This window comes from Oratosquilla oratoria, chromosome 33, assembly GCF_046742065.1.
Source record: "Oratosquilla oratoria isolate Oo_2021 chromosome 33, ASM4674206v1, whole genome shotgun sequence".
Classification (NCBI taxonomy): domain Eukaryota; kingdom Metazoa; phylum Arthropoda; class Malacostraca; order Stomatopoda; family Squillidae; genus Oratosquilla; species Oratosquilla oratoria.
The window spans coordinates 29,844,611-29,859,354 of NC_134809.1; the positions used below are offsets into that span (position 1 = coordinate 29,844,611).

General features: G+C 38.7%; 1 protein-coding gene across 2 annotated transcripts in view; it reads right to left on the reverse strand.

Annotated features, from left to right (window-relative positions):
• The window catches only part of LOC143017822 (enoyl-CoA delta isomerase 2-like), a 28,933-nt gene extending 18,045 nt beyond the window's left edge, over positions 1-10,888 (reverse strand). The window contains exons 1-4 of one of the 2 annotated variants that reach the window (XM_076172742.1): positions 10,705-10,888; positions 4,873-4,991; positions 2,215-2,408; positions 1,236-1,364 (exon numbers count right to left, since the gene is read on the reverse strand). In XM_076172742.1, coding sequence (XP_076028857.1) covers positions 1,236-1,364; positions 2,215-2,408; positions 4,873-4,991; positions 10,705-10,748 — 486 coding nt within the window. In that variant the 5' untranslated portion in view covers positions 10,749-10,888. Of the gene's footprint in view, positions 1-1,235; positions 1,368-2,214; positions 2,409-4,872; positions 4,992-10,704 lie in introns of both variants that reach the window. The other variant, XM_076172741.1, reaches the window with a different exon arrangement.
• Between the last annotated feature and the right edge of the window lie 3,856 nt (positions 10,889-14,744).

Consider the following 14,744-nt stretch of genomic DNA (forward strand, 5'->3'; position numbering starts at 1 on the left):
GAGTGGACACCAATTCACTAGATTCAGTACAGAGGAGAATGACTAAAATGAAACACTGGCTAATAAATTTACCTTATGAGGACAAAGTTAGGCACCTTAATTTACACTCTTTAGAAAGATGCAGTGTGGGGTGATCTAGTAAAGGTGTTCAAGTGGATCAAGGGCTTTCAGAAGGAGGATGCAGACAGTCATTTTATTAAGAAAGCAGGGGAAGACTCATAGTAATAGATTTCAATTGGACAAATTTAGTTTTAAGAAGGAAATGGGCAGGAACTGGTTTACTAATAGAGTGGTTAACAAATGGAATAGACTTAGTAGCCATGTAGTGAGTGCTGAAACTATTGTTTTATGAAAAGGTAAGACAACTTTATGGATGGGAATGATAGGTGGTAATGGATATGGAATTGCCTAGTGTAGGCCTTATAGTCTCTTGCAGTCTCCTTCATTAAGTTCTTATGTAAGCTTAGTACATGCTTAACTAGAAGAGGACAGTGTGGTTTTCTTAACCTTGTGTTCAGGACACCATCCAGCATTAAAACAGTATGAACACAAGAGTAGGCCTAGCCACAGAATCAAACTGCCCTAGATGCCACTACACAGGACACTGAATACCTCATCTTACAATGCCTGACAATATATTCCCTAGGCAATATATCTCTTTCTTGAATGATTTATGGGCTTGCCAGGAGGCTGTAGCCAATTACCTAGGGGCTATGGGACTTCTGCAAAAGAGACCTGGGGTAAAGGACTGATTGACCGACTCAACCTGAATAAAGCTGCTTTTTAAGAACCTCAAACTTAAAAATATACTTTAACATGTAATGGGTAAACACACCGGATAAGTATAATTGTAAAGTTTCTAAAAGCTACAACGGTACATACAAACACACACATTCCCAAAGACCCTTCTCCCCTTAACAAGAGTGGTAGGCAATGGTACAATAGTATCATAATGGTGGTATGGTGAGATTTGTCAGGTAACAGAAAGTATAGATTGTTAAAACAAAAAATTATCACCATTCCTCTCTGAGTGAAGATTAGTCTCCAATCATAAAAGAATGCTGTGTGCATCTGGTCCATTAGGGTGTCATGTAGTCCTTGAAGTACACTTCATAAAACTTATGGTAACAGATACTGTCTTCGAGTTTTTAAAATTAATTCCGTTTCTTCCTATTTTCTATTGTGTAACTTGAGCTTTCCATCTTTCTATGAATATGTACACAGTTAACACTGACCTGTACAGTAATAGCATTCTTCTTTTTTGGTCGATTAAGTTTGATTACGCAAAGGCCATCTTGTACAGTCACATCAAGACATTCATACTTCTGCGTAGATGATGTGGTCTGGGTTTCTTGTTGTTCCTCCTGCTAAAGTATAAATTGAATAGTAAAGGGAAATATAGTTAAATCATTACAACACTATTCAAATAAATTCTATAGTAAGAGGAAGTATAATCAAATCATTACAATACTATTCAAGTAAATAATGTAAGGGTCAGTGATGGCTGCTTATGAATAGTAATGTGGAATGGATCTTTGGAAGAATTATGTCTCTGCTACATTACTCCAAACCTTATCAACACCTTTGTATCCCGTAAATACAGCTTCAGGTGCCTCATACTCAATTTCCTGACCAAACCCATGATCTATCAACTTCTACTGCTCTTCCACCAATGTTTTACACATGGAGACCTAACAACTAACAACTGCTCCCTTCCTCTTCCTGATGACACAGAAACATTCCTACCACCACACAGCACAGATAGCAGTAAAAAACATTTCTCCTTGAAAAGATCTGCAAGATGGCTATGAATGCAACATGACTGTGTGTCGTGTTTGGGGAATACACCATGACCATCCACCCTACCCTACCCCTAACCTCTATGACTAATCTATGGAAGCACATAATAAATGCCTGTGTGGTGATGTAGTTTTGTTAGTGTTGGCTTGGTTTGGGTTAGGTCAGTGTGGGTCAGGGGTGTGGCTTGTATGAGAGCCTGCTAGGGATGATCTCAAGGAGTTTTCTTTACTCAAGAATCATATCTAAAGGAGCCTGTTTTAATCCTTTGTTATTACAAAAATTCAAGATTTTAATTAACCTATTAGTAAAAATCCTAAGCCAGTTGGTGGGGCTGGGTATATACTTTGGCTGGCTATTTCCCTTATAAGGAAGAAGCCATGCGTTTATGTTTACAAGAATGCTGTAATAACTTACCTCTTCTGCAACTAAGGAGTTGATGTAGTCAATATAGGCTTTTTGAGCTTCTTCTTGACTCATACTTCCTAGGGCATTCCATGCATCCCATTTGGCACGACCAACAAAGTCCATCATCCCAGGCCTTTTGGTGTTCACAGTACCAATGGTTGACTGTTTAAACAGTGCATATATCTTGAGCTTAGCCTCATTGCCTGCAAGTAAAGGATACTTTAGTTTATATTTACAAATAGACAACAAATGAAAGGAACAACATTTTCTTATATAAAATTATTATACATGATGAAGTGGTGGGAATAACATAGCTCCATGTGTTGGGCTCTACTGTGGAAGTGCCGTACTTTGCTGCATTGCCCTTGACCTGAGCAATGTGGTCGTCAGGGATGACCCTTCACCAATGAGTTCCCACAAGGGGCTAACATGTGAAGGAAACAATGGGTGGTGGATAGAAATGGAATGGGTGCAAACCTTGGATGGCATGTATTGTTTCCTTCTCAGCTATTCCAAGTATCTATGCATCTGCATGGAAAACTGTATTTCTTCCCATCCTTTAGACATGCGATTTTTCTCAATTTGTTCTCATGTTTTCTTAACCACTTCGGTATGATGACGCCTACATAGGTATCATGAGGCGTGAGTGAGTACGTGAGGATGCCGGTGTTGGCATCTTCATTATATATTTTTAGAAGTTGGACATGAGTTACTCCCCGATTCTGTGAACTGGTTTGATTACGTTTTCTGTGTTTATTATTACTAGTAAAAGAGAACGAGTAACACAGCAGTGACTTTATATTTCATAATGCGAGTAGTGTGATGAAAATTACCTATGGCAGCTGATGCTGTGCACAAGAATTTGAGTCGTACTAAATTGGTTAAAGCCCTACTATCCCTAATCAAGCTCTTTAATCAATACTGTAATCACATCAGGAGCAGTGCTTTTAATCTCTCCTTACATTGTTTATCTCCCAGGCTGGGAACCAGTTTGGTTGCTATCTCTTCGACTCCCAGTCTTGTTTATATCCCTCATTCTGTGTGAAGACCATACCACTTATGCATATTCTAGTCTTGGAAAGATCCCAGTTTCTATTAGTTTCCTCATCATCTCTTCATCCATATTGTGAAAATGTGAATAAAATGTCTAAATCTTTTTGGCAATTGCTTACAGTCCTCATTTTTCACTCTTCTCATGACTTTTGCACCATCAGTATATATATTGACATAACTTATTGTACTTTCCATCATGTCATTAATATAGATACTAGTAAGAAACATTATAGATGCCAGCACTGAACCTTGTGGAACTCTGCTGGTCACTACCCTCCATTCTGGTATCTTATCCTTTTCTACTGTTCTTGTGTACCTTCTCTTCAATTTTCTTTTTTTTATCCATTTGAGTAGTTTACCTCTTAGACCTCCAATATACTCTAATTTCATCATAAGGTGACAGGTACTTTATCAAAAGCCTTCTTTAAACTGAGGTCCACATAGTCCACCCAGCCCTCCCTCTCTTGCAACACATCAATCACTCAACTAAAAGAGGTGTGTATGTGTATGTGTGTGTGTATTTACCTAGTTGTATCTTACGGAAAGGGGAGCTACACTCATGGTGTCCCATCTCTGTATCTCGCCATATTTAATCTGCTATATTTCTTCATGATGAAGTCCACTTCCCACTTCTGACTCCATTCCCAAACCCTGTTCGGATCTCTTTGCAGTGAGTCACAGTCGGTGTTGTATCTTATGGGATGGGGAGCTACGCTCGTGGTGTCCCGTTTTTGTATCTCACAATATCTAGTTTGTTCAATTTGTTCCACACTCTGTGTGGAAAGCTGTTCTTTTTCAGGTCCCTTCTATAACTGTCCTTTTTGAGTTTCTTTTCTCTTGTATTTCTCTTATCCCAATTTAGTGAGTCATCAATGACTTCCATGCCTCTCATGATTCTATAGATGATCAATAGGTCACCTCTTTCTCTTCTTTGTTCCAGTCGGTAATTCCAGCTTTGACAATCTCTCCTCATATGACAGTTTTGAAAATGTTGGGGCCATCTTCATAATTGCTCTTTGGATTCTTTCAATTTTCTTTATATTCTTTTTAGTACTGAGTGTCCATAGTGTTGCTGCATACTCCAGTCTTGGCCTTATAAGTGTGACTAATATTTTCTTCACCATTTCTTCGTCCAAGTTGGTAAAAGCCACCTTTACTGATCTTAGCAAGTTGTAGGTTTCTCTGACAATTTTATTTATCCGTTTATCAGTAATCATGTCTTTTGTGATAATCACTTCAAGGTCTTTTTCTGAACCCACTTTCTTTACTTCCTTTGTACCAATTTTATATTGTCCTGTGTGTATGTTTATCTGATTGTAGGTAAAAACATGTGTGTGCATATGCACACACACAACAAAAAGCCTTTTCCACTTTATAAGGGGAGGCAGAATCCAATTATACATTCATCTTACACCCATCCAAAACCCATTTGTTGTCCATCTAATCTTAGCCCCTTATGGATCTAAGGTGACCTACATATATTGAACTGGTCAGTGCATTTAATGTGTAAATACAGTACATGTCTAGTAGTTACATGCATTACAACTGGAATATAGAACATACAGAATATGTAAGCTCATTGTATATGACATATACCATTGCTGTACTACTTACCTGGGTCATTCTTTAGCTTTGAAAGACGATTTTTGGACTCCTCAAACTGAGCAGACAAACCACTCATGCATCGCAAGGAATTTACAGAAGCCAATCTTGTTAACTGTTGGACAACCCCACTGCAAAACAAGAATACCCTTATAATGTGCAGCTCCATATCTGTCACAAAAAAGTGGTTTACATAATACAGTAGAGAACCAAGTTTCAAGTGATCCTTGAATCTATGAAATTATATGGAAAGAAAAGAAAAGAAAAAATAATACATGTATATATATATATATATATATATATATATATATATATATATATATATATATATATATATATATATATATATATATATATATATATATATATATGGTAAAGTACTGGAAATGGGTAATAGTGGCAAAGGTCATCCTTAAACAATTCCCAGGAACGTGAACCCACTACAAAATCAAGAGAAAGATTTGGTAGTGTTGATAAAAGACAACCTCTCATCTGACAGACATATCAACAGAACTGTGGGAGAGACATATGGACTGCTGCAGAAGATTAAAGTGGTTTTTCACTATATTGATGAAGAGATGATGAAAATACTCATTGAAATCCTGATCCATCCAAGACTGGAATATGCATCAGTTGTATGTTCCCCATACAGAGTGAAGGATATAAGAAGATCAAGAGAATAGAAAAGGTAGCAACCAAATTTGTTCCCAGCCTGGCAGGTAAACAATATGTAAGATAAGCAAATTTTAGGCCAGGTATGACAAGATCAGAGAATAGGAGACATGACCTAACGAGCATTGCTCATTTCCTGTATACAGATTGACCTCTCATTAACGGACGTTAATTAGCTGTGTTTGTGGTGTTTTCGCTGTGTTTTTGGTGCTGTTGTTTAGTGCTGTGCAATCACTATGCCACCCAAAAACCACTCCAAATCAACGGATTATTCACATCAACGGACACCATTACCCCCCTTTTAGTCCATTAATGAGAGGTCAATCTGTACTACAATTAAGTAAAGACACACACATTGAAACAAAGGAAAAGAGGCGACTCGCTGACCATTTACAGAATTATGAAATGCACAGAAGTCCTTGATAGAGAGGACTTACTAAATTGGGATAAGAGAAATACAAGGGGACATAAGCTCAAAAAGGATAGTTATATAAGAGACCTGGAGAGAGAGAAAAAAAAAAAAAAAAATCACACAAACTGGATAAAACAATACTGTGTGCAGAAACTATACACGAATTTATAAGCAAACTAGACACTGCAAGATACAAAGATGGAACACTATGAGCATAGCTCCCCTTCCCGTAAGATACAACTAAGTAAATACACACATTCCAGCAGCAGTTGAAGTAAGATGTACAGAAAACAAGCTCCAAACCTCCGAAGTGCTAAGCAGCACTTCGCTGACTGACAAATTTGGAACCAATCGTAGTTGTTTACAAAAATAGGGAGAAATATACTACAAGTGACCAATAATGTAACTGTCTTTGTGTCTTTATTTCTTTTCAGTTACTCAAAAAATGGAAGGAAAAATGGAAACCCAATGGATAAAGAACCAAGAAAAAGATGCCTAGACATGAGTAGGGTTGAATCGCCTTTGGGGGTAATCCCCAAAAGGGCATGCCTGAACGAAACACTGAAGATGTACCACAGGATTGAATTTTTTTTTCTGGTTTTGACAGAGTGGAATTATTTATAGAGGGATAGAAATGGAAAGAGAACCCAGGTTTAAAAATATAACGAGATATGGGGAAATCAACGACTTGTTGGATGAAGTAATCAAACTCAAAAGTGAGTATAAAATGATGTACAAAGAGGTAGCCCTACTAAGGAGGGCCAATGAAGAAAATAACAGGGAAATAGACGAGTTGAAAAAGGAACTAAATAGGATAAAGGGAGAGAATGAAAGATTGAAAAATGAAGATATCAATAGAAATGAGGCATTAAAGAAAGATTTAAAGGATCAAATGCAGGCAGTGACCAAGAAAGTGGAACAGATCAAAGAAAATGGTTTCCAAGAAATAAAGAAACAGTGGAAAGTAGAACAGGAAAGTCAAAAATTATCTTTTAAAGAAATAGTGGAGCAACAGATCAAGGCAAATGCTAAGGAAATGGTAATTCAAGTAATTAAAAAGAAAGGTAATTTGGTCAGGGACACAATGGATAAAAAGATGCATTATAATCTATGGTATTAAAGAGAAACATGATGTTCCTAGATAGAGAGAAAAAGAGAAAGAGATCACTAAAGAAATTCTGAAAGAGATTCAAGAGGAAGGACAATGTATAGATAAAGAAATTGAGGAGACATATAGAAAAGGAAGATACTCAAATGAAAAACAATATAGGCCACTAAAAGTAAAACTTAGGTCACAAATGATTGCAGAGGAAGTACTATCTAGAACAACAAAACTAGCAAATAATGAACATTACAGATGACAATATACTATAATTTATACAGCATTTTATTATTGATTTATATGTCATTATAGCAAGCTTACAATAAAACGAGTGGTTTAATAAATAACTATTTCATGAACACGATGATGTTCTTAGATCTTACATACAGATAAATATAGAATTTCACAAATGTTTCATTTTCTCTTGTATAATAGTTGAGAAAAGTTGAAAAAGGTAACACAATGTACTAAATATCTTTTTTAAATGGGAGGCTGAGTGCAGGTAGCTAAGTAGCAGTCCTACAAACCTATGGGAGCTGTACCATACACATCGACAGAGATTTCCTGAATGAACAGACTGTAGTTCCCCATGGAATAATACTCACACCTGCATTACTTACCCTCTCTCTCTCTCTCTCTCTCTCTCTCTCTCTCTCTCTCTCTCTCTCTCTCTCAAAAAAAAAAAAAAAAAAAAAAAAAAAAAAATATATATATATATATATATATATATATATAATTTATATATATATATATATATATATATATACAAAAAATATACAAACGAATATACATATACCAATATTTATTTCCCCCTTACAAGGGAGGTAGCCAAAAAATAAAGGCACAAAATCCACTCCCACCCATTCCATCCTCACATACTCCACTACCATTCACCTCCCTCCCTTTTATCTTGGCTCCTCCTGGATGATGGGTCATCCTTGCATGTTGCCCACTGCCCTAGGTCAGAAGTAGTGTAGCAAGACACAACATATCCACAGCAAGGCCACCTTATTTAATTGGCAACCCCCCATCTCCATGTGTAGAAAAAGAGAAGACGGGGAGAAATCACTTTGAACTGTGTCAAAATATCATTCACACATATTCCCTCACCCCACTCCCATGCATCACAGCATCATCCATACACAACCATTTTCCACTCACCCCTATCTTCTGTCTTCTCCTGTCCTTCCTCAACAGACATTCCCCTCTTTCCCAATACCCCTTTTACCCCATCCATCTCATCCTTGGTCACCCCCTCATGTTCACTCCTTTTACCTCTGCCTTCTACACCTCTTTTACTAATCTTTCTTCATCCATTCTTTCTGTGTGTCCAAATTATCCCAATACTCTTTCATCAACCCTATCACCCAACTCCCTTTCCACCCCCCACTCTCCTCCTCACTTCCTCGTTTCTCACTCTATCCAGCCTAGTAATCCCTATCATGCTTCTCAGGCACCTCATCTCACACACATTCAAATTCTTCCTCTCTTATGTTCCATGTTTCTGATCCATACAGTGCTGTCGGCACAATCACTCCTTCATACAATCTCCTTTCAACATCCATTCCCAAATGTCTATTTCTCATTATACTTTTTGATCCCTCAAGGTATTTACTAGCTTCTCTAAATCTACATTCTACCTCCACCTCTGCTCTTCCCTTTCCTGCCACATTCACACCCAAGTATCTAAAACTATCAACTTCCTCCAATCTCTCTTAATACTCACCTCTAATTTGCTACCACATTTTCCCCTTGTACATCTCATCACCTTACTTTTATGCACATTTATCTTCAACTTCCTTCTTTTGCACACCTTCCCAAACTCTGACACTAACTTCCTTAATCCCTCCTCTGATCTTGCCACAAGTGCAGTGTTGTCAGCAAACAATAACTGGTTTGTCCCTCACTTTTCTCCAATTTATTTAACTATCTCCAATCTCCAGCCCATTACCCTTGTGTTTACCTCTTGTACCATCCCCATCTATGTTAACTGAACAGCTAAGGTGACATAACACATTCCTCAAACCACTCACTCTTTCCATTTTTTATTCTAATACAGGCTCTACTATAAAAAAAAGACTGATCTTAACAGCTTTCTCCTATCCCATATATCTGTAATACTTCCCACAGTGCCTTCCTGTCAACCACATCATAAGCCTTTTCCAAATCCACAAAGCCCCAAAAACCATCCTTACCTTTTCTTAAAGCTTTCTCACATATCTGCCTTACCACAAAAATCTGATCCATGCAACCTCTACCTGTCCTAAACCCACACTGCTCTTCACCAATTACTCCCTCTGAAACTACTACTCACACTTGTCCCCTTTTCCCTTGTAAAGTGAAACTGTACATGCACTCCTCCAGTCCTCTGGCACTCTACTTTAAAAAAAAAACATTAAACAACCTGATCAGACAGTCCACCATCACTGTTCCTCCCTTTTTTAGACACTCCTCATTAATACATATCAATAATAATTAAAATTACATACACAAAAAAATAAATAGTACAGTAGAGTTCGGGAAAAAATTACTTTCCTACATATAACACATGCAACTAGTCCAGATACGTACAAAAACACAAACTTGCGATTCTCTATTCTTAGTTTCCTACAGTACACATAAAGCAGGCAACTAGTCCAGATAAGTACAACAACAGAAATTTGTGATTCTCTATTCTTACTAAGTTATTTCTGATGTTCTGGGGAATATAACCTATTTGCCTTCTATTCAAATACCCATTAGGTGCCTCAACTAAATCCATCTAATCAAGTGCCATGTATTGTGCCACAAATAGAAAGGCTATTATTATTTAGTTTTGGTGATTTCATGTTGAAAGTAATTCTGGCATATTTAGTTTCCTGAAATTTCTGAAGCTGGTTAGTTAGGGTAGGTTAGGTTTAGGATAGCCAAATATTGCCTTTTTTTTTAATACCACAATAATAACAGCAGTAGTACTAACCAAATAGTATTACCGCACTTATATAGTGACAATAGTGTCATATTACTGAAATAAATAACACAGGATAGTACCAATGCCAATTGACGAGCAAATTCACCAGGCTATATAGTAAAAAATAATAATAATAACAACAGCACATATATGATATAGGCCTAAGATGGCCTTTGGTATTCCAAATTGTGGAATGACAGTCACAATGGAACGATTACAATCTTATATTTAAAGGTAGAGGTCATTACAATTTTCAATTCCACCTACAAACCTATTTCGTTTTATCATCATCATGTTCCAACCACCCAAGCAAGAAATGAATTTACATTTAACATATCAACTTAGCGCCCTGGCTATCAACCATTTCAGGAATTATTCTTTCAAAGATGAAAGTCATAAATTCTGAACCCAGCATTTATTTTATGTCAAATACATTAAAGTTCATTTCACAATTGTATTTGGAGGTAGTTGAAATAAAGCACATGAGAATGAAAACAAAGTTTAAACGTATATGAAAAGGTATTATCAAACGTTAGCGTTTGTAAAAAACACATGAAAACATATTAGTAGTGAAAGTAATATATTTAAAAAGGTAACATTCTCTGTGGGATATTTGGCCCTTCGATAACAGAAAATAAACACCAAAACTGGATTGTGCAAGGGTCTACTTCACTCTTGAGCTAATTGTTTTCCTCAATTTTTATTCACCTGTAATATGGAGAGAGGCGGGAAAATCTACATAAGGTAGCCATTCTGTACAGTACTCCAGCAAAAGTTCCACCGGTAACTATGGGATAACAAAGTGCTCTCTGCCCTGTGATGCAAGCCTGCTGATACTACAGGCTGTTTTTTTTTTTATCAAGATGTATTTTATTTAGGATTCACACACCGATAATATTTTACTGCATTTTGTATGCCATGGTGAAGCAACATTCATGGAATGGCAAATGGAGACATCTGTATATTTATACAAAAAGGGATCTTAACTTTCGTAACCCATATATTTTTTGTAAACATCAAATACAAATGGCGGAATAATTTGAACACTCCCAATTACATATGTATACGTATGTATGGATACTGTACATATACAGCTATTACAAAGGATTACAAAGGCGGAGCATGCCGACAGGAGACCTTTTGGTCCATATCTAGGTCGGATGCGAAAAAAATCATAATAATAATAAAATAATAAATAAAAACTATAATACTGTAAATAACAAATAAAATACATAAATAAATGGATAGGTATAGTTAAATAATAAACAAACAGGTAAATAGTAAATGATAATAAATTGACATATAACTAATAATAAATGAAAATCAGACAGACAAATGATAACAAAACAAAAACAAATAATATAAAATAAATTATAATCAGCTATTACCCTCTCGGATGAGAGTTCAGAGCTTATACATGCCCAATCTGTAGTCAATGCTGTGACCTTACACACACATATCCCAAACACCTTGACACGACACACGAGGGTTAGAATACTGGCTTGCGGGAATCGAACTCGGACCGCTGGATGAGCTGTCACAAACAGTAACACTGCACCGTTAAGCCGTGTGTGTGCTTTCACCTACTTGTATTTTGCGGGAGAAGAGCTATGCTCGTAGTGTCCCGCAGACCGCAGTTGTATCTTTCCGCATCCAGTCCTTTCTTAAAATCATGTATAGTTTTAGCACTCACTGTTTTCTCTTTGAATTTGTTCCGTGTATCTATTACTCTGTGGAAAACTTCTTTTTCAGATCTCTTCTGTAACTGTCTTTCTTTCTTCTCGTGTCTTCTTGTATTTCTTTTGTCCCATTTCCCTATGAAGGCTTTCCATTCCTTTTATAATTATGTAAATGGTTATCAAATCACTTCTTTCTCTTATTTGTTCCAGAGTTGATAAGCTTAGTTTGTGCAATCTTTGTTCGTATGTCAACTTGCTAAGTGTTGGTGCCATCTTTGTCATTGCTCTTTGAATTCTTTCTATTTTTTTTTTTGTACTAGGTGTCCATAGTGATGCTGCATATTCTAATTTTGGTCTTACCAGTGTAACTAGTATCCTTTTTACCATTTCCTCGTCCATGTGGTCAAAGGCCACTTTCATTGATCTTGTGGTTTAGTTCGGATAAGCCAGGGAAATTAAACTCACAATAACACTGACACTGATTTAATGGTTAATAGGCTCGGAGGTCACGGACGAGGGCTCGTAGAGGGAAGGTCCGGAGTGAGGCCCTCTTCAAGTGTCGTGGTTGAGAGCAAAGGGCCACAGGAGGGAACGAGGCGACTTGCTGGAGAGAACTGGTCCCGAGGCGGCTTGCTGGAGAAAACTGCTGCTTGGAGTTATGTCCGGGAGAGAACTGTCGACTAGCTAGGACAGACCACCCTCCTACATCGGTAGTTGTAGGAGGGGAAGAGATGTCTGTATGAAAATGAAAACACAGTTGTGTATAAAAGAGGGCTTCTGCCATCGGGCGATTAGTGATATTTATTTCGTGATGTCGTGGGTTTGGAGGTGTGGGCAGGAGACTTGGGGATGAAGGCTGGGATTATGTGTATCCGTGAGGTCACGTTGGAATATTTATTCTTCTTATCTTCATCCAGCAAAGTTAGAAAACGAGTAGGAGGCTTAGTCTTAGGGAAAGATAGAGAAATTGGAAATAATTTTAGTGGTAGGTAAACTGAAATGAGAAGATGTAGTAGGAGAGAAAGTTAGAGATGAAAATAATTTCAGTAGAAGAATTTTTTTATGTAGGTGTTTGTGCATGTAGTTATGCTATTTTTGTATGCGATATGGTTGTGTGTATTTACGCATAGAGGGTTGTTGCCTCCAACGTGTGTACTTACAACCTGACAATTGATGGCCTATATACATTATTATTATCATTATTATTATCATTACTATTATTATTACTATTATTATTATTATCATTATTATTATTATATCATTATTACATTATATTATCATTATCTCCATTATTATTATTACTATTATCACCACCATCATCACTATCATTACAATTATTATTGTTATTATCACCAGTCAAAGCTGGTGAAGGGATACATTATTGATATGCACGGCTATACACGACTTATCGTGTACACCGCACGTGGGAGAGGAGCAGCTGACAAATAGTCTGTACAGTGTGGTCTGGGTGTGAGGTGTTGTATTAGGTGTTAATGTCTGTCGTGCAGTCTTTCTAGGTGTCTCATGTGAGGTTTGTGTTGGTTGAGTGGACGGATGTTGGAAACTCGGTGTAGGGACTCAGCGGTTCTGAAGTCGCTCCATCGCGAACCCGTGATGAACTTCACAGCGGCATTCTGAACCCTCTGATGGTCGTAGTTGTTAGTGGGACATGTCAGCTGGCTCAGTCCCGGGGACTGACACAGAATCGGTCTGACATGGACTAGGTACAATCAACGTTTGGTGGACAGTGTTGCAGTTTTGAAGCGTCTTAGCCTTCCCAGCACAGCCTTAACCTTCGCTCCCTGTTTGCGGAAGTGTGGGGTCCAGGTAAGGCCACTATCCAGTGTGCTACCCAGCACACAGGCATGGCCTTTCACTGGGACGTTTCTGTTGTTTGTTTTAAGAGGAGTGTTCGTGATTGTTCTGTTGGTTCACTTGCAGCAGAAGTATACAGCTTTGCATTTCGACGCGTTGGTCTTAATGCGCGGCTGTAGTGGCTGCAGTGGCGGAAGCGGCGGTGACTGCGGCTGTAGTGGTGGCAGCGGCGGTGGCTGTGGCTGTAGTGGCGGCTACGGCGTCCACCCTTAGGTGCCGGTCCTGCTTACGTGTCTAGTGTGTAAGCGATGTTCACGGGCAGTGGGCTTGGCCAGAGCAGTCCGGGGGTGGACAGACCGGGTCTGCGGGGCTGGACAGGCCGGGGCAGCGGAGCTGGGCTGGGCATGCCTGGGCGTGAAGTTTAACTTGTGAGCCTGCCATCTTCCTGGTTGTCCTCACTCGAGGTCACCACTTTGTCGTGGTTTGGTTCGGACAAGCCAGGGAATTGAGACTCACAATAACACTGGCACTAAGATTTAATGGTTAATAGGCTCGGAGGTCATGGACGAAGGCTCGTAGAGGGAAGGTCCGGAGTGAGGCCCTCTTCAAGTGTCGTGGTTGAGAGCGAAGGGCCACAGGAGGGAACGAGGCGACTTGCTGGAGAGAACTGGTCCCGAGGCGGCTTGCTGGAGAGAACTGATCCCGAGGCGGCTTGCTGGAGAGAACTGCTGCTTGGAGTTGTGCCTGGGAGAGAACTTGCGACTTGCGACCTGCAAGGTAAGACCACCCGCTTGCGCGGGATCGGTTTTTGTGGGAGGGGAAGAATGTCTGTAAGAAAATGAAAAGATAGCAGTGTATAAAAGAGGGCTATTGCCACCGGGCGATTAAGCGAGCGTTCAGGGGCTGTTGGTGGTCGTGGCTCGGGAGAAATGGACAGGGAACTCGGACGGCGGCGCCGACACCGGGATTACAATCACCAAAAGTTCAGAAAATGGTAGGAGGCGTAGTAGTAGAGAAAGGTGGAAAAACGGAAAAATCTTTAGTGGGAGGTAAACTGAAATGAGAAGATGTAGTATAAGAGAAAGTTCGAAAGGAAGCGAATTTTAGTCGAAGAAAAAGTAAGTGTAGATTTTGTACGTGGGTCGTGGCTATGTTCGTGAGATGTGTGTGTATGTATCTTACGGGAAGTGAGTAGAGTTCACTTCCCGCGTGTAGAGCGCGTTCCTGTTTAGCCCCAGGTAAGGCCTGAGCTGT